This window comes from Diadema antillarum, unplaced genomic scaffold (genome assembly GCF_040938485.1).
Source record: "Diadema antillarum isolate AM-2024a unplaced genomic scaffold, OU_Dant_1.0 seq00000070_RagTag, whole genome shotgun sequence".
Lineage (NCBI taxonomy): Eukaryota > Metazoa > Echinodermata > Echinoidea > Diadematoida > Diadematidae > Diadema > Diadema antillarum.
Genome location: NW_027271169.1, coordinates 933,499 through 955,068, shown reverse-complemented (window position 1 = coordinate 955,068; position 21,570 = coordinate 933,499). Strand labels below are relative to the sequence as shown.

Below are 21,570 nucleotides of genomic sequence, written 5' to 3'. Positions count from 1 at the left end.
CAAAATTTTCAAGCTCGCTCGCTTCGCTCGCTCGCATTTAATCGTTATGCCATTCTCCTGATGTTACTGCCAGTAATTGCCAGCTGTTGCGCCCGGTGCGCCCCCCCCCCCCCCGAATTTCCAAAGCGAAAAAATATAGCTACAAACGGCAGTTTGGGGACTGTAAAATGCCAAAATTTTCAAGCTCGCTCGCTTCGCTCGCTCGCATTTAACCGTTATATGCCATTCTCCTGATGTTACTGCCAGTAATTGCCAGCAGTTGCACCCGGTGCGCCCCCCCCCCCCCCGAATTTCCAAAGCGAAAAAATATAGCTACAAACGGCAGTTTGAGGACTGTAAAATGTCAAAATTTTCAAGCTCGCTTGCTTCGCTCGCTCGCATTTAATCGTTATGCAATTCTCCTGATGTTGCTGTCAGTAATTGCCAGCAGTTGCGCCCGGTGCGCCCCCTCCCCTTAATTTCTAAAGCGACAAAATATAGCTACAAACGGCAGTTTGAGGACTGTAAAATGTCAAAATTTTCAAGCTCGCTCGCTTCGCTCGCTCGCATTTAACCGTTATATGCCATTCTCCTGATGTTACTGCCAGTAATTGCCAGCTGTTGCGCCCGGTGCGCCCCCCCCCCCCCCGAATTTCCATAGCGAAAAAATATAGCTACAAACGGCAGTTTGGGGACTGTAAAATGCCAAAATTTTCAAGCTCGCTCGCTTCGCTCGCTCGCATTTAACCGTTATATGCCATTCTCCTGATGTTACTGCCAGTAATTGCCAGCAGTTGCACCCGGTGCGCCCCCCCCCCCCGAATTTCCAAAGCGAAAAAATATAGCTACAAACGGCAGTTTGGGGACTGTACAATGCCAAAATTTTCAAGCTCGCTCGCTTCGCTCGCTCGCATTTAATCGTTATGCCATTCTCCTGATGTTACTGCCAGTAATTGCCAGCTGTTGCGCCCGGTGCGCCCCCCCCCCCCGAATTTCCAAAGCGAAAAAATATAGCTACAAACGGCAGTTTGAGGACTGTAAAATGTCAAAATTTTCAAGCTCGCTTGCTTCGCTCGCTCGCATTTAATCGTTATGCAATTCTCCTGATGTTGCTGTCAGTAATTGCCAGCAGTTGCGCCCGGTGCGCCCCCTCCCCTTAATTTCTAAAGCGACAAAATATAGCTACAAACGGCAGTTTGAGGACTGTAAAATGTCAAAATTTTCAAGCTCGCTCGCTTCGCTCGCTCGCATTTAACCGTTATATGCCATTCTCCTGATGTTACTGCCAGTAATTGCCAGCAGTTGCACCCGGTGCGCCCCCCCCCCCCCCGAATTTCCAAAGCGAAAAAATATAGCTACAAACGGCAGTTTGGGGACTGTACAATGCCAAAATTTTCAAGCTCGCTCGCTTCGCTCGCTCGCATTTAATCGTTATGCCATTCTCCTGATGTTACTGCCAGTAATTGCCAGCTGTTGCGCCCGGTGCGCCCCCCCCCCCCCCGAATTTCCAAAGCGAAAAAATATAGCTACAAACGGCAGTTTGGGGACTGTAAAATGCCAAAATTTTCAAGCTCGCTCGCTTCGCTCGCTCGCATTTAACCGTTATATGCCATTCTCCTGATGTTACTGCCAGTAATTGCCAGCAGTTGCACCCGGTGCGCCCCCCCCCCCGAATTTCCAAAGCGAAAAAATATAGCTACAAACGGCAGTTTGAGGACTGTAAAATGTCAAAATTTTCAAGCTCGCTTGCTTCGCTCGCTCGCATTTAATCGTTATGCAATTCTCCTGATGTTGCTGTCAGTAATTGCCAGCAGTTGCGCCCGGTGCGCCCCCTCCCCTTAATTTCTAAAGCGACAAAATATAGCTACAAACGGCAGTTTGAGGACTGTAAAATGTCAAAATTTTCAAGCTCGCTCGCTTCGCTCGCTCGCATTTAATCGTTATATGCAATTCTCCTAATGTTACTGTCAGTAATTGCCAGCAGTAGCGCCCGGTGCGCCCCCTCCCCTTAATTTCTAAAGCGACAAAATATAGCTACAAACGGCAGTTTGAGGACTGTAAAATGTCAAAATTTTCAAGCTCGCTCGCTTCGCTCGCTCGCATTTAATCGTTATATGCAATTCTCCTAATGTTGCTGTCAGTAATTGCCAGCAGTAGCGCCCGGTGCGCCCCCTCCCCTTAATTTCTAAAGCGAAAAAAATTAGCTACAAACGGCAGTTTGGGGACTGTAAAATGTCAAAATTTTCAAGCTCGCTCGCTTTGCTCGCTCGCATTTTATCGTTATGCAATTCTCCTGATGTTGCTGTCAGTAATTGCCAGCAGTTGCACCCGGTGCGCCCCCTCCCCTTAATTTCTAAGGCGAAAAAATATAGCTACAAACGGTAGTTTGGGGACTGTGAAATGTCAAAATTTTCAAGCTCACTCGCTTCGCTCGCTCGCATTTAATCGTTATGCAATTGTCCTGATGTTGCTGTCAGTAATTACCAGCAGTTGCGCCCGGTGCGCCCCCTCCCCTTAATTTCTAAAGCGAAAAAATATAGCTGCCAACGGCAGTTTGCGGGGACTTAAAATGTCAAAATTTTCAAGCTCGCTCGCTTTGCTCGCTCGCATTTAATCGTCATGCCATTCTCCTGATGTTACTGCCAGCAACTGCCAGCAGTTGCACCCCTTGCAACCCCCTTAATTTCCAAAGCAAATACATATATTATTATATATAGCTACAAACGGCAGTTTGGGGCTGTAAAATGTCAAAATTTTCAAGCTCGCTCGCTCCGCTTGCTCGCATTTAATTGTACAGTTATGCAATTCTGATGTTGCTTCCATGAGGTGCGCCCCCCCCCCCCCAATGTCTTGACCCACGGTACGCCACTGAACACCCCCCTCCAAAAAATCCTGGGTACGCCTATGATTGAGTGAAAGCAGCAACATTAGAAGAGCACATCATTGAAAGTTTGAGGAAAATCGGACAATCGATACAAATGTTATGAATTTAAAAAAGTTTTGGTGTGGGAACCACTGGATAAGGAGATTGATATGAGTGAGTTTATGACATCATGTGTTGACAACAATATAAAGAAAATATAAATTCAACATGCTTTCACTTTTCTAGCGTAATGAAAGAGCTCTTCACTAACCGCTTTCAGTAAGCAGGGGGAATGATTACTACCCTTATCATAAACGTTATGTCAGTATCAAGTAGATGGAATGTGTAATTTTCATGAACAATGAATTTTTGTGGAATTCTCTTTATATTTTCTTTATATTGTTGCCCACACATGACGTCATGAACTCTGGTACTCTCCTTATCCAGTCATTACAACACAAAAACTTTGAAAATTGATTACTTTTGCATTGATTGTCCGATTTTCCTCAAACTTTCCCACTGCACTTACGGATGCAAAGAGGATGTAAAACGTAAAAATCTTGCCATCCGTTGGAAAACGCTACGCATCCGCTGTGTACTCATCCGCATACGTGTTTCATACGCTCTATCCATCGAGCATCCGTCCACTGTGATTTCATCCGCGCAAAAAGTTTTAAGCTGCTTAAAACTTTTAGAACGGATGAACTTTCCGCCGTGTACGATGTAAATCCGCGACAGACGAGCAACAAACGTTGTATGTCCGTTATCAGCCCTTAAAGGGATCGTATAGTTCTGGTTGAGACCTAATTTCAGGTTTCTAACATTTTTGGTTAGATAATGAGAAAACTCCTGTGAAATATGAAAGAGCATGTCGTTCCATGAGGAATTCAACTTTTATTTGATGAAAATTGGTTTTGAAATGGCTGAGATATCCAAAACAGAGCAATTCTAATAAAGTGTGGGACCCACATTTTATTACGGTTGCTTTATTTTACTTTGTTTTTAGATATTTCAGTCATTCCAAACCCGATTTTCTTCAAATAAACTTTGAATTCCTCTTAAAATGGCATGTTCTGTACTATTTCATAAAGGTTTTCTTGGTATCTCACAAAAAGTTAAAAGCTCAATTTTCATCTCCACCAATACTGTACTATCCCTTTAAACGTCCGCTGTATCCTCTCTGCATCCTCTGGGCATCCTCGCAACTCACATCCGCTGCAGCTGAAAACGGAAAGAGGGAGGAAAGATATGGTACATGGAACGTCTATACATCGTTAATAGAACGGAAATAGAAAGGATGTAAGCGTATGCATCTCGTATATAAAGTATTTAGAACGGACGAAGCGTTTGTTTCCGTTAGGCGTACGTGATGCATCCGCTTCATCCGCTCTGCATCCGCTCTTTCCGCTATGCGTCCGTTTCGAAATTATCTACGGTAACCCCTTCGGAGCTGTCAACCACTTCCATCCGCTTTCATCCGCTAGGCTTCCGATGAACATCCGTTTAACATCACCGCTACATACTACCCACGTCCGTACTTTTTCCGTTCTGTTTTCGCCAATTTTCGCCAATTTTGTCAATTTCTGGAGCGGATAAAAGCGGATGGAGCCATCCCCGAAATTTTGTTCGTCCGCTGTGTCCTTTCTGCATACGTTTTGTGTCCATCGGCCAGTGGGACCGGGCCTTAACTAATGTTGCTGCTTTCACTCACACGCAATCCACATTGCTTTTTGGGTTTTGGCTTCCTTATGCAGAGCCTTTCAAATTAGAGTTACCGCGACAACGTCCGGGTAGCGTCCGGGTAATCCTTTTTTTAAACCCCTGCCTGTTACTTTCTTGTCATATTTGTAAAGTTCGAGGGGAAATCTGATGAGCGCTTTATTTTTTTTCTCCATAGGTTGCAGAAATACAAATACCGGGACATAGGTGGGGCCAGATGAGTTATAAATCAACAAATCTAATACGAATTACAGGAAATCGTGACAGGTGCATCAGGAAGGAAAACAGTAATGTTTGATGATTCTAGCGTTGTCTATCCAAAGTTGTGCTGCATGTTTTATATAATTGTGCGTGTGTGTGTGTTTGTGATTGGTTCTGGTTTGGATCTTACCAGCGATATTCTCCGAAAGAACGGATCAGCGGTGGACGCCGCCATTACCACGCAGCTCTGCATCGGGTTGGTGAACAGCCAGAGTTCCGGCCTCGGGGGAGGCTTCTTTATGGTCATCTACTCACAGTCGACCGGGGAAAGCAGGTTCCTCGACGCTCGGGAGACGGCCCCATTAGCGGCCAATGAGGCGTACGTAGCCAATCTTCTTGCCGCGGATTCGCCGTTCGGTAAGTTTACGTCGAAATTACCTCATACCAAGGCATTTCCCTAAAGGGAGATTGATATGAGAGCGAGACAGCCTTCATCATTATGTCAATAGTATTATTATATCATCTTTTTCGACCCCTCTATCCCCAGGGACTCTCTTCCTCCAGTGGTTGATGGGGGGAGGGGGAGGGGGAGGTTTAACGGGTTTGAACATCCCCTTCCTGGACTTTTGTTTTGTTTTGTTCTTGTTTTTGCTTGTCAGATGATTTTGGGAGAGAAATGGCAGCTTATATATAATATGTATAGTTATAATTATTAAATGATAATGATAATAGTAGTAGTAGTAGTAGTAGTAGTAGTAGTAATAATAATAATAGTAATAATGATAATAATGATAATAATGATAATAATGATGATGATAATAATAATGATAATAATAATAATAATAATAATAATAATAATAATAATAATAATAATAATAATAATGATAATAATAACAATAACAATGATAATAGATATATTTTATATATATTATCATATCCCAGCCTTCGATCCTGGCAATACAACTATATCAGTGCCGTATATATACGGCACTGAAATATATTAAGCAGAGCTTGGGTGAAGACATGAGGTACAATTATGAGTTTTCTTCAATTCTCTTTTCCGACTTTGTTTGTTAAAATGCAGATCAGCAGTTTCGATCTTACAAATTTCATTTGTACCGAGGGCAGACAAATTAAACGAAACTCATACCTCATGATTATCTTCACCAATCTGCTTATTATCTCTCGCTTTCAAAACACATGATATTATACTTGTTTTTCTTTTGTTTTGTTTTTTAAATGGTTGTAGGAGTTTCTGTTCGTTCAGTGCAGGCTTCTTTTACAAATTTCATTCATTTCAGTTTGATTTGTTTTTTTCCTCTTTTATTCCATTTTAGTACGATATAGCAACATCTAATAAAACACACTACACCCACTTAAAGCAAGATGTACTGGCAAACACAGAAACAAAAAGAACAAATATTATCTACGTAAATATTGGTATCTCTTCGCCCTGCAGAGAAGCTCCTCGACTGCATTTTTAGTTTCGGCCTATAGAGCAAGACATTTCTGACTCTACACAATTGTGTTTAAATCATTATAATTATGATCTATTGTGCATGTGGGAGAATAAGAACGAGCGGCATTGCTAAACACATGGTCGTCAGTTGGAAGCAACATGAATTATGACGTCGTAGCATTTAGTGTCATTAATATACTCTCTTATTATCATCAAACTTCACCAGTGTGTTATACGGATGCATTGTGATAGTTTTGTACTGACTGATTTCACGCAATGTCATATGTATGGATTAAATATGTCTGGATTAAATACCTCTTTAAGTCCCCTCTCCATTGGTCTAGACTTGTTGGCTGCACCCCCCCCCCCCATGATTAACTTCCCGCCGTTGATGTGATGTGTATTATATAGGCATCCAAAACACGGCCGTTCCAGGCGAAGTCCGCGGACTGTGGGAAGCCCACCAGAAGTACGGCAGCCTTCCGTGGTCGGACCTCTTCCAACCCGTGATCGAGCTGGCAGAGAATGGCTACAGGGCAACAGAACATCTCGACGTCACCCTTCAGCGGATGATAAAGAAAAAGAATCTTTCAGAGTACACGGGCGCGTGGTAAGAAAGCAAGTTTCTGTCTTCCGCAGGGTAGTGTCGTGTTTTGCTTTTCTTCACAATTTCTGACAATGGCAAACAAAATTGAACCACCACTCTCTCAACTTCTTTTATATCTTTCGGGTGCTCATGTTTAGAGTTGCTACTGCGAACTATACCTTCTTCTTTTTTGCGATGTCACTCCGGTCCTGATGAGCATGAAAGGGATAGTACATTTTCGGTTTAGATGGGGCTTCAAGATTCGAACATTTTTTATGATGATATTCTAAGATAATAAAAGACCTCTTAATAATATGAAATATGAAAGAGCATATAATTTTAAGAGAAATTCAAAGTTTATTTCATGAAAATTGGTTTAGATTTCTCCCACTTCTCTCTCTCTCTTGTAGTTTTTTTTTTACTCGTTTAGTGTTCAGATGCCCAGTTTGTTTTACCGTCCATCCGGTATATATACCGGGCGACGTGATGATGGTGTCGGCATGCTATCACGTCCAAACAAAATCTACGTGACAGAACACACCAACAATGCCTTGTCACCTCTCTGATCGGGAGATGTTTCTTCCACCTCCCTGCTCTGATGAAACTAACCCCTTGTATGGGGTTTATTGCATATCCTTGTGTAGGGACATTTATATGCGAGAGGACGGAAGTCCCAAACGGGCGGGAGATCTGGTCCAGAACCGTCTATTGGCCCAGACACTTCGAGCCATCGCAGCCAACGGATCGGACGAGTTTTACACGGGGAACACTGCCCAGAAACTGGTTCAGGAAATACAGGAATTAGGTAGGAGCTTTCGTGCGATGTTACAATTCATTGGATGAATTTGTGTGTCTCAGCCATGCGCTGTTCATGTTTTTTTTTTTCAGTAAAAATTTTTAAGATCGTTGGACGCTTGAAACGGATTTTGCTATAGTTTGCATGCAATGGACCGTCTCTGTAATGATTATGTATGAAAATACATGGAAGTTTCTTTTCCTACAACCTAGAAACGAACCATTTTATTCACCCGCTCCTTGCAATTGAGTTTCTTAGACAGGAATTCACTCGGTAACCATTAGTTATTGCTAGGTTGGGCAATACTCCGGCAAGTTTATAGATTTTGCGGCAATCTTTTGTGAGCAAAACAAGCATAAAATGTAAATGTAATGTCTTTTCATAATGGATGACCATATTACTATGGTATCATCCAAACATTTGTAGAGCTTATTTCCAGTCAACCCGATAGTGACTGAATTTTTATTTACCCCAGTTTGCCCAAATTTTATCATTCAAACGACCGACCATCTCAATAGTTTTCGACTTTGCGTCAGCCACATTTTGCTGGATAATTTCGACTCTAAAAATCTTAAGGTTGTATCCAGTGAGTATAGGAGATACTGTGTAAGGTGCTGCTGTGAATGTAATCACGGGTAAAAGCTTGTTTTCATGACTTGAATACAGTAAAGTAAAAATTGTTTTAGTAAGTCATTTGCCCCTTTTCTTCCAAGTTGAGTACTCGCAGTGGTTTTTTTTTTTAACACCGTTACTGGAGTATTATTCCTTGGTCGTAACTTAGCACTAACATATTATTCAACTCAATGCCCTCACAACCATTCTCAATCCCCAAATTGTATCATTAATTTTATTGCGTGACTGAATTGATACAGGTGGAATCATTACCGCAGAAGATCTGGCCAATTATACGACGAGATGGGGTGACGCTCTCTCGTCACCATTCGGCGATGGGGGCACACTCCTCACCACTGGATCGCCATCGGGTGGACCCGTCCTCCAGTTCATCACCAATGTCATGCAAGGTAAAAGCGATGCAATTCCCTGTACCTTTGCCACTATGAAATAAACGTAAAGGTAGCTACTAGTTACTCCATTAGCCTCTGACGTCATGTAAAGTCACAGTACGTTCTAGCACGCAGTACGACGATATTGTGATTGTACAGTGAATTCATTTTCATGCCGGCGGATGGTTGTTTACTTTGTTTTCATTTTCCATCCGACAAGATGGCTGGCTTGCTCATATTCAGTTGCAGTAGCTTTTCTTTTATATGGGATACAGTGATGTGAGGACATGGTGCTGACGGAATGACGGAATGGTGGCTACAATGGAGTCAAGTTGTGAGAAAGATACGCCATTTTATATAATGCCCGTTACGGAGTCATGAAATAGTTCATTAAGCTACTAGCGAAACAATAAAGAAGGCATGTATAAGGAAGTAAACGAGGTATCTCACTGAAATGGAGATTAGATGGCGACCTGACGATTTTCTTTTCAGAGACTCCTTCCAGTCTGTATTGGTCTCGGATACCTTTCCGCGACGTCTCTGCGACATCTCCTTAGTCGCAACCAAATCGCTTAGGCTAATATTGTTTGCAAAGTCTCCGCGACGTTTCCGCAATCTTGCGGAGACTCATTAGTAACTTTTCGGAGACATCGTGGGGGCGTCTCTGCGACTCAGCGCATGGTGATAAATTATCACCTTATTTGAAAACGTTTCGAAAGTCGCCCTGGAGTCGCCTTCTTGGTGACAGCGCAAGAATCTTTCTTGGTCTTTTGAGACGCATGAGTCGCGGGCGAAGTTTTCTCCAGTTAATGATTTCGTTTCAGTCCTCCCCGAGGGGAAAGTGCCGTGAAAGAAGGCCCAACTGCTGCTACAAACGACTCGAACCGATAACCTTTGGATTGAGAGCTCCCAGTCTTATCCACTGAGCCACACTCGATCATTATTTGGTTTTCTTACTCTTTATCACATGATTTTATATCGACAATGATTAAGAACATTTCTTGACTTTCGTGCTGTATGAATCAGTGGAAATACCTCAGATTTCAAATACTCCTGCCTGGGAAATACTCAAAAACAAAGGAATCCTGATCAGCTTGGTTTACAATGTGCAATCAAGGAGGTGTGTGTCTAATGAAATCAAGGCAAGTAGTGCGTCTACGCTTAAAATAATCACACAAAAAGTATAGAGTGAAATAATGAAATAGAATTGTCAAACCTTGCCATAAGTATTCACTCTTATTACCGCTAGATGCACTCAAAGATATGTACGTGATTTTTTTTTTTTCTCCACACAACATTGCATCTCCAGCTTTCAACCTGACAAGCGCGGACTTTGCTTCCCCAGACGCCCTCGTGCTGACGTACCACCGATTTCTGGAGACACTCAAGTTTGCCTACGGTCTTCGCAGTCACATGGGCGATTCCGACTCACCCAAGGTCAGACAGGTAAGATTCCGTATACATCTCCCCTGCGGTCTCCCATTTCTCTTCCGATCGAAAGGACCGGAACTATAGTAACCGTTAGGTACTCTAGTCTTGTTTCGGCAAGACCAGGGCCCTGTTTTATGAAGATTTATAATTGATTATATAGTTGATTTCTATCATAAGTTTATTGCAGCTTGTGTGGTAAGGAAATCTTCAATCGATTATATCTTTTGATAAAACGTGCTCAAGATTACAGAACCAGTGTACACATAAGTGCTTCTTTTTTTACACCGTGTAAAAAGTGTACCGTGATATCACAGATGAAAAGGGACAATATAATGAGAGCAAACTGGCCTAGTATATCAATTGTAAACAACAATGTGACGGGACTATGGTGTGCAGTATGATACCATAGTATACAAATAATGACTGCTATGAGGGGCACAGTTAAAATTATGGGCCCAAGGTGATGTGAAAACCGTAACCATGCCCGAAGCGAAGCTGAGGGCATGGTTATGGTTTTCACATCACCGAGGGCCTACATAATTTTAACTGTGCCCCGAATATCAAGCAGTCATTATTTGTTTTATATACCGAAAATATAGATTCCGAAATATAGATACCGAAAATATAGATTGTAGTCTCTTTTACAGCACTCGTAGTCAATGCTGATCGACAGCGCGGCGGTCGTATCATTGGTGCGTACATAATATGAGCGATCTATGTATACGGGGTCGCGACTGTCTCCAAACCTATTTACTAACTGTGCCCGGGCCCCCCGGTCACAGTAACTCAAAAATAGGGCACAGCTATTTTCATGACTCCCCTTTTAACCAATCAGATAAGAGGATTCTAGAAATGAGGTACACGTATATAATACACGCTATAATTTGTTTCAAGGTCCTTGCTGACCTAGCGTCCTTGGACGTGGCGCGTGAGGTCGCGGCAAGTATCCCCCACGACGCGGTGACGCACACCAACATCAGCTACTATCAGGTGGCACCACGAGTTTCCAGCACCCTCGGCGGCACGAGCCATCTCAATGTCCTGGCGCCAAACGGCGATGCGGTTTCCTCCACTACATCAGTTAATTACAGGTACAGCAGGAACACAAAGATTGTCAGTTGTATTTCTATAGGTTCTCTTCTCTGGACTTGGACACAGATTGTCAGAACCATGCTCTGTCATGTACGCCTGCTGAATGTCATTTCTTTTCCTTTTTTTATTGTTTTTTTTTAAGATCAAATTAAGAGTTTGATCGCAAAAGGAGTTAACTCAATCCTTGTTGATTTTAAATACTTGCAATTAAAGCTGATAAAAGAAAGAAAGTGAGAATTAAGAAAATATGAGATTTTTAATCATAATTTCAAGAATATTCCGTGTTAGCTGACAAGTGAGGTGTTACTGGAAAGGTTTGATTTTGCTCTTTCTAATGATGAAGTCACTGTAAAGTGTTTACAAACGGCACTAGTCTGCGATGAAACTCTTCAAAAAAGTTTCAGATTTTTTTTTTGTACAGATGAAAGCATTGTAGTATTCAACAGGCAGCCGTTCAGTGCAGTCTTCTTGAACTGTCGAAAATAGGATAGAGAGATAACAAATCTGACACTCTGCAGCATTAGATAAAGATTACAACTGAACTTGAAAATATCGATTATTCACGTACGCGTAAAAAAAAAATTAAAAGTTATTTGCTTGTTCATCATTCTTTTTTATAATTTTACAATCACAGATTCACTTCCCATTATCTCTGAACTGTATCAAGATGACATGTAAATGTGCCTAAAACACACTGTATAGTTCGTTTGATTGTCTGTTTGTTTGCACTGAAGGTTTGGCAGTTCGATCCGCTCTTCAACGACTGGACTTATATTCAACAATGAAATGGCCGACTTCAGTCTTTACGACACGTCGCCCAATTTTGTCGAACCGGGAAAGCGCCCTCTGTCGGCCATGGGTGGGCTTATAGTTCTGGACAAGGAGGGAAAAGTGAAGTTTGTCGAGGGCAGTGCAGGAAGCAAACGTATCATTAGCATTAATGCTTGGGTAAGTGACGTTATTCCTTCTCGCGTTTAATGCCTCTTTCCATACGAAAATCGATCTATCTATCTTCTATCTATCTATCTATCTATCTATCTGTTTGTCTATCCATCTCTTATTCACTTTTCCTTTTTGTCTGTCTCGGTCTTTATAAAGGACTGATTAATAATAGTACCCAGTAACTTACAAAAATAACAACCGCTATTATTACAACAAATCAACTACGCAGGTACATGTATTAGCGTTCTCGAGAGGTACAGTCGGCCTTTATGCCCATGGTTGCGACAGTCGCTGTTATATTTTGAGTCGCTATTATATTTTGAATTAAAATTTCATCCTATAGTGATTGGTTGAAAGAGCTACACTTAATTTTAGGTAGTTTCAGCTATGTCAGAATGTTTGCATTTTTCTTTCTCGAATATATGAGAACTACTTTCATTTCAAAAATGCTTATCTACTTCACAAAAGGACAACTTGCGCAATCCAGGCGTTCTGTAACGATACACCACTAGATACACTCGAAACAAAATAGGTTAGGTCGTCGTGCTTGCATGCGACTTTCTGAATGAGTACTATAATCCATACAGTGGATCCGATTAAAAGCTATCATAATGGAGCCTCATAACACACAACAGATTGTAATGGCCAATGACCCAATGAGGTTTTCATTCTCTTGCTGACCCCTCTCCTTCGAGTGAGAGTATGCGAATGAGTTAGGTGTCTTTCACGACACTTCCGAGAAAGGAGAAGCCGTGAGAAGGAGAAAACATAAATAATTTGGTGAAAGTCCTGACTCTCTTGTCTGTTCTTTCAACAACAGATGGCGCTGGCCACGGTTCTTGGCGATATTCCTCTCTCTGAGGCTGTCGACGAACCTCGTATTCACTGTGAACTCAGACCGCCTAACATTGTTGCTGACTACGAGGAAAACTTCCCACAAGTGAGATCCACAATTCTGTTGATTGCTACACATTGTATCTTTAGAAAGCTCTCATTACTTACGTCTGTCTTTTCCCTTTTTGCTTTATTGATACTTTTGTTGCTATCTGAATGCTGCCTGAATTTCTTTGAAAGTTTCAGAGTTCGTATCGTGACTGTTCATTTGTTTTCAGCCCAGATAATCTCTGTTATTTCTCAAATGAACCATGTCAATTTTCGAAATTGTGTGAAAGGTGCGTGGAAAGAGTGTGGAGATTCATCCTTACGTCCCAAAGATTTGGACAACGTATCGTGGTTTCCATGTGTCAATAGTTAACTTTGTATTTACCTAAGCTCTATCCCCGTCTTTGAATGGTTTAGGACCATGTAGGACCATTATTAAGAAAATGACGCTATGCCGTTTGTTTTTTGAAAAAAAAATCATGCAGGATGCAATGGTATAACTCGGCTTTGTTTTTGTTTTTGTTTTTGTTTAAGTAAACAGCATGCGGAATGACGTCTAATGACGTCATGTAATTTGGACAATGCATCCATTTTACACATAGCCATAGGGAGGAGGGTCGACTTGTTGTCACGTACAGTGTAAACTAGTGGGAATTCGTTGAGTACTCATGTAATACGACATTATTATTCACCACTTGCAGATGAATTAAAAAAAAACAGCAGTAGTTCTTCAAAATAGTTCTAAAATGTGAGCTAGGAATAGAAACAACCTATGTGAAAATATTAATCAGTTTTAATATACAAATTGTGTACAATAGTGTCATTAAAATCGTTTCTAGAATAAGCCGTCTACAGTTATGGTTCATTGAGAAAATTTGTGGTATCTCGTTTGCACCGTATGGTTGTCTCACCTCGAGTCTCATCCACGCATTTATGTATGAGAATGAGGGGAGAGTTGGATCCACTTTGTTTATTCTTTGCAGAAAGTGCTAGACGGATTGAGCAGACTGGGTCACAGTTTGACAGAACTCGAAACATGGTTGTCTGTCGTGGAGGCCATTCTACGAGACGATGACGGACGGATTTTGGCTTACTCGGACCAACGGAAAGGAGGAGCACCAGCCGGATATTGAGGTCAATTTCAACAATCTGATCGCGGGGAAAATGAGATCTCGTTGACCCTCTTACAATTTCTGGATAATCCAAAGTCACTCAGCGTGGGTACCCAATGCAAATGGCAAACGTTTCGTTGATTAACGCAGTTCCTATAGCATCATTACGGTGTCAGGGACTGGCTTCTGTGCATAATAGGGGTAGACACGCGGAGAGAAGTTGGCTTGCTGATTAAACTCACCAAGTTTTTTCAGGATGATGTTAGTCATTCCGAAGGTTCGTAAGTCCGAAACTGTAAAAAAAAGAAATCGGAATTCCAAAGGCTCGTTATTCCGGCACGTTCAAATCTAGGTATGCTTAGATGTTCGTTACTCCGAAATGAAAAAGATTCGTCATACCGAACATACAATTAATTTGGCGTTACTCCGAAGTTCCATTATTTTGAAGGCTCGTAATTAGGGATCGTTATTCCGAAGGTTCCTTGTAAATAGAAGGTGATTACTAACGAACCTTTTTTTCGTTGTCGGATGAACAAACCGTCGGGATGATTAATAACCTTTTTTCATTTCCGGATTGACGAGCCTACGGATTAAGGAAATTTGTTTAATTTTCGGATTAATTAACCTTCAGAATAACGAAGCTTATTTCATTTTCTGAATTACGATCCTTCGGAGTAACGAACTTTCAGAATACCCAACCTTCAGAATACCGCATCTTCCTTTGAAACGATCTTATAAGTTTTTTCCGTCATTTTCTAGATTAACAAACCTTCGGAATAGCGAACTGTAACCGGGTTTTTTTTTTTTTTTTTTTTTTTCGTTGTCGGATAAACAAACCGTCGGGATGATTAACCTTTTTTCATTTCCGGATTGACGAGCCTACGGATTAAGGAAATTTGTTTAATTTTCGGATTAATTAACCTTCAGAATAACGAAGCTTATTTCATTTTCTGAATTACGATCCTTCGGAGTAACGAACCTTCAGAATACCCAACCTTCAGAATACCGAATCTTCCTTTGAAACGATCTTATAAGTTTTTTCCGTCATTTTCTAGATTAACAAACCTTCGGAATAGCGAACTGTAACCGATTTCATGCTAAGACTATAGAATGTGCCTCGGTGCTTTGATGAGTTATTGACAACTGTCCTTACTTACCCTCTTACCTTTCATTATACTCTATTCCTTTGAACAAACTCGAATGTACGGATTGAGCGTACTAGTGTGATATTCCCATGATCCTTGCCCAGTGTATGTGCAACAAATTCAAAATCTGAAACATGCTCACTTCAGCTTCAACAACTCAACAACTCATGGCTGACATTTTCCTTGCCAATTTTTTTTTCTCGACTCGCTGCCTTTTTTTTCCTTCATTTTTTGTTGTTGCTTTGTAACCCTACACATTCCGTTATGATAAAGAACATCACTGCTACCTCTACATGACATTCTATAATAAATCGAGACATAGCTGTCGTCACGAACATGGTGATTTGAAAATATGAGAATAAGATGACAACTGAGCAAATGGTGTAAGACATAGTTAGCGTGCCCTGAAATTGTACATGATGACGAGATGTTTAGAGTTACGTCATCTTTGTCCACTTAACCACCTCATGCGACCAAAGCTGACCAAAGTAAACGGTGTTTTCTTCATGCATTTCTCTTTTTTTTTTCACGTACAGAAGATATGAAATATTATCAACAAGTAGCGTATGTCTTCTTATCAACTTGTACTGTAAATAATTGTAGATTAGTACCACCCGTAGACGCTGTCATCATAGTATTATTTACTCTATGGTAACACTTTATCCTTTTGTCCAACGCATTGTATGAATTACGTCACTTACGTTTCAAGATTGTGTGTGTTGATATGTATAAACCTAGATCGCAAGAGACCAAACTGCGTCGTGTGTATACAATTATACTGATTTTCCCTTTTCTTTTTATAACCTCGTGAGATTAGTTTCTAGTTTAGCAAAAGTGTATAGTCCATTCTTGGCTTGACTGTTTTTGAAGCAATGTACAGCTAACACAATTTGTAAGCATTGCATTGTAAATGGTATCATGTTTCGTTTTTGCAATATCATCCAGTTGTACTTTTTTACACTGTCGTTGTTTCCTGATGTGTATTTTACGAGAGTGAATGAAGGATTTTGTGAAATAATTTGTGGTATTCACATTGTGTATTTGATGACCTATATATAATAAATATCACAATGTCATACAACAATCGACAAGATTCATGACTTAATGTAGGAAGTTTCCAAGTTTTGCTTCTATCGTTTGAATCAATAATGAACGTGTTAATAAGAGGCAATAAATGAGCCTTCGTACTCATTTTGATTTTAAACGTTATAGCCCCTATGTGTAGATGACCGCAGTTTCTTGCGCGATGTGCACTTCTCTTAGAGAGACTGAGTCATCTGATTTAGATATGATAATCATAAAACATTATTTTTGGAAACCCTTTGTTCTTTTCTTACTCAAGTCTGCACCTTTGAATGTTTCTATAACAGATATATGGCGCTATACAAATGATGTGGCTCATCATCATCATCATCATTATCATCATCATCATCAAGGCATTGTCTTAAATGTTTTTCTCTATCTCTTACTCTTTCTCGTGTCTTTGTCCTATTCTGTTACTGTTTCTGTTACGTGTTATATTGTTCGGTGTCCGTGAATTTGTCTCCAGTTGTTGGCTACATGATGTACATCTGTATTCATATTTTGGATCAAGAGAGTATCCTCTTGTGATATTTAGTTGAACCGTGTTGAAGGAGCTTCACCGTGATTACAATCATGTCTTTTTGACTACTTTATAATGCTAGCAATGCATATTTTGACACACCATGGTATACTGTTTGGAAAACGACGTCACTTTTTATGACAAAATTTTCAAAATAGTACACCATTACATTTTGTGAAATGTCACAAAGCAATTATGACGTCACAGAGGAATTGTAACATCAGTTGCTGCTTCGTACGGTCACTGTAGGATCCTTCCACTACCTCGCATCCACCACACGACTTCTCGCGTCATTTTCACATTCTTTTGTAATATTTTTTTAAAAATCCAAGATATGAAACAAATACATTCTGCCTAATTTCAAGTTTTTAGTTAATACTATGGGCCTGGGTGCCTCCAATAGTAATGCATGTATTCGCCCCTCAGTGAATATTAAATGTACTCATTTGGAGTTACCTTCGCCTTTGATTTTAACCAGAAACTCTCAAAGGCAAAGCATATAGGTCCCTCAATATATTTTCACTGAACTTTAAATTGTAAATGCGTAGATAGCTACAATTCCCTCCAATCACGGTGCACACGTAAGCTTTCATATCGTCATCTCTATGGATAGATAGGTATCCTCTAACAATGTCGTATAGCAGCAAGAAATTACTTTGATGTGTTTTGTCATACATTGGTACACTTTTTGTAATTGAATAATGGACAGTAATAATTCGATATAAATGTTTACATACTTCCCAAAAGTTGAAACTTTGTTTCTTTTCTTCCTTGAAACTTGGGAGTCTTGAAAGTCAGGAATGTTGGTGATGTATTTATATCAACTCTTGACAACTCATTCACTCTTACATGCACACACACACACACACACACACACACACACACACACACACACACCATGTAAAATCTAAATACATTGTATCTAACGTTAGATGAAGTTTTGTTATGATTAAATAAATGATATTTTGGATCAAGAATTTGTCCATTAGTGATTGGTTGAAAGTGATGTACGTGATTGTATGTACATTGCATTTCGCTATACGTTGTAGGTCATAGTGAAATGTCGGAGAACAGTTGTGACATCGCGCTCTGCTTCGTTAAATACACATACGTCGCTGTAGGATCCCTCTACAAAATTGCATCTACCAAAGGACTTCTCGCCTATTTTCCCTTCTTTTGTTTAAATTTTTGATCCAATGTATAAGACAAATGTAATCCGCCTAATTTGTAGTTTCTGATAATAAAATGAAACAAAACAAAACAAAACTATGGTCCTCGTTTTCAACAATGGTCGTAGGCCTATACTGTTTTGGAGCCACATCTGCTCACAGATTTCACCAAAAGTTCTCACGACCTACATCTGTAGTTTACTTGTGTGCTATAATATGATAGAATGTTGGCATGTTTGACGTTCCAAGATACAGGTGTAGCTAATGCGTCATATACATTTGTGAAATGTCACAAAGCAATTGCGGCATCGTGCCCTGCTTCGTACGGTCACTAGCTGCTGGAAATCTCCACATCATCGCATCCACCACACAATTTCTTGAATCATTTTCCCTCTTTTGTATAATTTTCCGATCCAAAATACACTCTTGCCAAATACATGTACATGTAAATGGTGTCTCCAATAGCACAATTCACTTCAGGTCTACTCCCCTCGGTGAATAATAGGCCTACTCTTTTGGAGTCACCTCTGTATTAATTTGCCTTGTCTCAATCCTATGCAGGCCAATCCATCTATGTATTAAAGCTGTCATCCTTCATGTTGTGCCTTGATCTATAATTTAGCACCAGCAATTTTTAAAACAAATTAGAGATACACGTAATTGGTGCTAACAACATATCAATTCATCATCCATTTAATAAAGTCTTAGGTTGCACTGTGAACGTTTTGCCATATTTCTGTTGAAGCATATGTATGCTCATTTACATGTGTGTTTGGGTTTTCCCTTCTGGAGATGTAAATGAAATGTTTGCTATCCCAAACCTTTGGACTGTTTTGTGTCATTCCTCTTGAGAAATATATATCCATTGTACATGTACAAAGTGTAGAGAACTATACAAGTTTCATTCCTATTCCCTACTCTACTGATGGCTTGCAGACTGGACAAGAGCCACAGCAGTATAAAGTGATATTCAGACATTGTATTACTATATTTTGCAAACATTAATTTGTTTTATTCATGCATCACGACGTACATGCATTACACTGAAAATAATACTTTGCATGATTGTCAAAGGGCAAATGGCACTAGGCTCTAGTGGCATGTACAGGCAATGAACATTAGCCACATTATACAAATATCACAAATCAATGACTGCAAGCAGATATGAGTTTTTCTCTGTTTTGACAGAAGAATCAAGCCATTTCTACATAACTTTTAAATACAGTATTTCACATTTCAGTGTCAATTACTGTATATGTATGCATGGTATGAAGAAATCAATCACGTATCCTGCCATGAATTGTTCATTTTTTCAATTTCTCAGAATGATACAAATGTATGACACAACCATTATAGAACTATTTTTGTCAAGAATCATTTCATTGCATGATATTTCAATGTTTATCATAATGCATTTCAACTGCACTTGTTAACTGCTGAATTATTCAAGAGTCATCATGACTTTACACAAATATTTGGCACACATTCTGGCTTGTACATTGCTAGTGCTATGCAGCGATATAATAATTTGAAACTGGATAAAAAGTGCATGACACTGTACTTTGTTGACAACATTTGAAATAATGATAACAATTATACCTCACACTCTACAGAACTGTCAACTGAATAATAATAACAATAAAAGAAATTATCATTGTGTGAAGTTCCAATATGTTCTTCATGAATAATTTGCTTGTAAGTCGGCAGGAAAACAATGTACAGGAGTAAAAAGTCAAGTTGAAAGTAACAAAATAGGAAATTTTACGAAATAGGAAATGTTCAATATCTACACTCAACCCAACCATCCATACATTCTTTCTCAAAATTTTTTTGCGCGTCGCTGCTCAGCATGCTCTCTCCGCAAATAATCATACAAATTATATGGTGTTACATAAGCCAATTACATGTACATACATTACAATTCAAGCATTATTGTCAAACATGCCACTGAGAATATCAACTGCCTTCTTGTATTTTTTCCATCATTCCCCTGTCACTGAAACTGACGTTATATCTTTCATCTAGAATAGGCTGTTGTTCCTCTACAATTTAAACAAAAATCATCAAAGGTCTGAAATTTATCAAACTTTAGAAAATACTTTAGATCTTGCATATTAGAAAAAAAAAATACCAGCTTTACGGAAAAAAAAAATTATCAAAACCTAAAGACATGCTTCTTGGTTCAATTTGGAGTAATGAGCCCCAAACCTTTTCACATTATGTATGCTGATACTTGCAAATTCTGATAATATTCAGTGATTTGCTCTTTCTCACAAACTTAACTGCAATGTGGTTTCAGACAACCATGGAATGAAATACCGTATGTAAATCTGAATATCTAATGTTTTGAATACTGCTTCAAATGGTTCTTGTCTCAGAAACCGGAACTCGGTAAAATTAGACACACCATCGATTTAGATACAAAATCTGTGCGACAAGGTGCATAGTGCAGGATTTCACAGCAATGTTAGGTTTGGCAGCAACACCAGTGTAAAATAGCCTGGATTCTAATTGATGCAGTGCAAACACCAATAATATGTCGATTGCGGGACTCCAATATGCTGATAGTCTGTTCCATCGCAGACTCCATTTCTATTAATCTTACGTTTTGCTCTGGTGAACATAAGAAATGCTACAACACAGTTTTCTAGAAGACTAACATGTACCAAATATCCTGTAGGCTACACAGACTACCATGCAAATACACCATAGTCATTATCCACTGTCTGCCATGTACAAACAGTAATATCATTTTAGTCTCACCTCCCTGTTCTGACTCTTCTGTATTATAACATGATATACTACACAAAATATACATAAGTTAACACTAAAGTGTGTGCACAAACATGTGTACCACTATATAAATACAGCCTTCATTATATGTGTGGAGTCTATATGACACCTATGCTACAATGATTAAAAGAATTTTAGGTCAGAGTATCACACAAGTAATTACAAACATGTCTTATTTTTGCATGAGTTGTTTCACAAGGTTTCACTCTGGCAAGTACAATGAAGGTGGAAAGTAGACCTGCCAACAAAGTGCATGGTTTGAAGAATCTTGTTGATAAAGACACCTAATAAATAAATAAGAGAATAAATGAATAAAAGGATGAATAAACAAATAACTATACAAATGGATGAGTAAATAAGGAGTCAAAACAAAAAGAGATGAAATAAAAGAATAAAAATGCACGTGATAAGAGAAATATCCTATGGTATCAAACTTCCCAACACTTTCTCATTTTACTTTAAATGCCTACCATGTCAATCACAGTCACCCCTCCAAATATGTCATCTCGATCCGTTTCACTCAGATTTTAGAATATCCTCTCACTAGCAATCCTGGAAAAAAAAAGGACTTCAGGATAGTGAGGATGAAGACCTTCAGAGTTTCCTAGTTTTCCACAAATAATAACACAGTGGGCACCTTACATCTGTTCACACAAGGAAAGAAAGGAAAAATAAAAGAGCAAACATAGTGAGCATGAACTTGAACTAACTTTGCTCACTATTCCGTGTACTGGTATTGCACATACACTACAGTAATGGTATTCAAACATGTTGCTCAATCACTGCACATGCTA

At 39.7% G+C, this 21,570-nt stretch overlaps 1 protein-coding gene across 2 annotated transcripts in view; it reads left to right on the top strand.

The window, feature by feature from the left end:
* Nucleotides 1-16,842, top strand: part of LOC139726021 (glutathione hydrolase 1 proenzyme-like) — a 31,395-nt gene extending 14,553 nt beyond the window's left edge. For both annotated transcript variants that reach the window (XM_071637103.1, XM_071637102.1), the window contains exons 4-12: nucleotides 4,956-5,179; nucleotides 6,633-6,831; nucleotides 7,452-7,612; nucleotides 8,476-8,625; nucleotides 9,917-10,053; nucleotides 10,933-11,129; nucleotides 11,865-12,078; nucleotides 12,893-13,012; nucleotides 13,938-16,842. In XM_071637103.1, the coding sequence (XP_071493204.1) occupies nucleotides 4,956-5,179; nucleotides 6,633-6,831; nucleotides 7,452-7,612; nucleotides 8,476-8,625; nucleotides 9,917-10,053; nucleotides 10,933-11,129; nucleotides 11,865-12,078; nucleotides 12,893-13,012; nucleotides 13,938-14,087 (1,552 nt within the window). In that variant the 3' untranslated portion in view covers nucleotides 14,088-16,842. The remainder of the gene's footprint in view (nucleotides 1-4,955; nucleotides 5,180-6,632; nucleotides 6,832-7,451; nucleotides 7,613-8,475; nucleotides 8,626-9,916; nucleotides 10,054-10,932; nucleotides 11,130-11,864; nucleotides 12,079-12,892; nucleotides 13,013-13,937) is intronic.
* The last annotated feature ends 4,728 nt before the right edge of the window (nucleotides 16,843-21,570 follow it).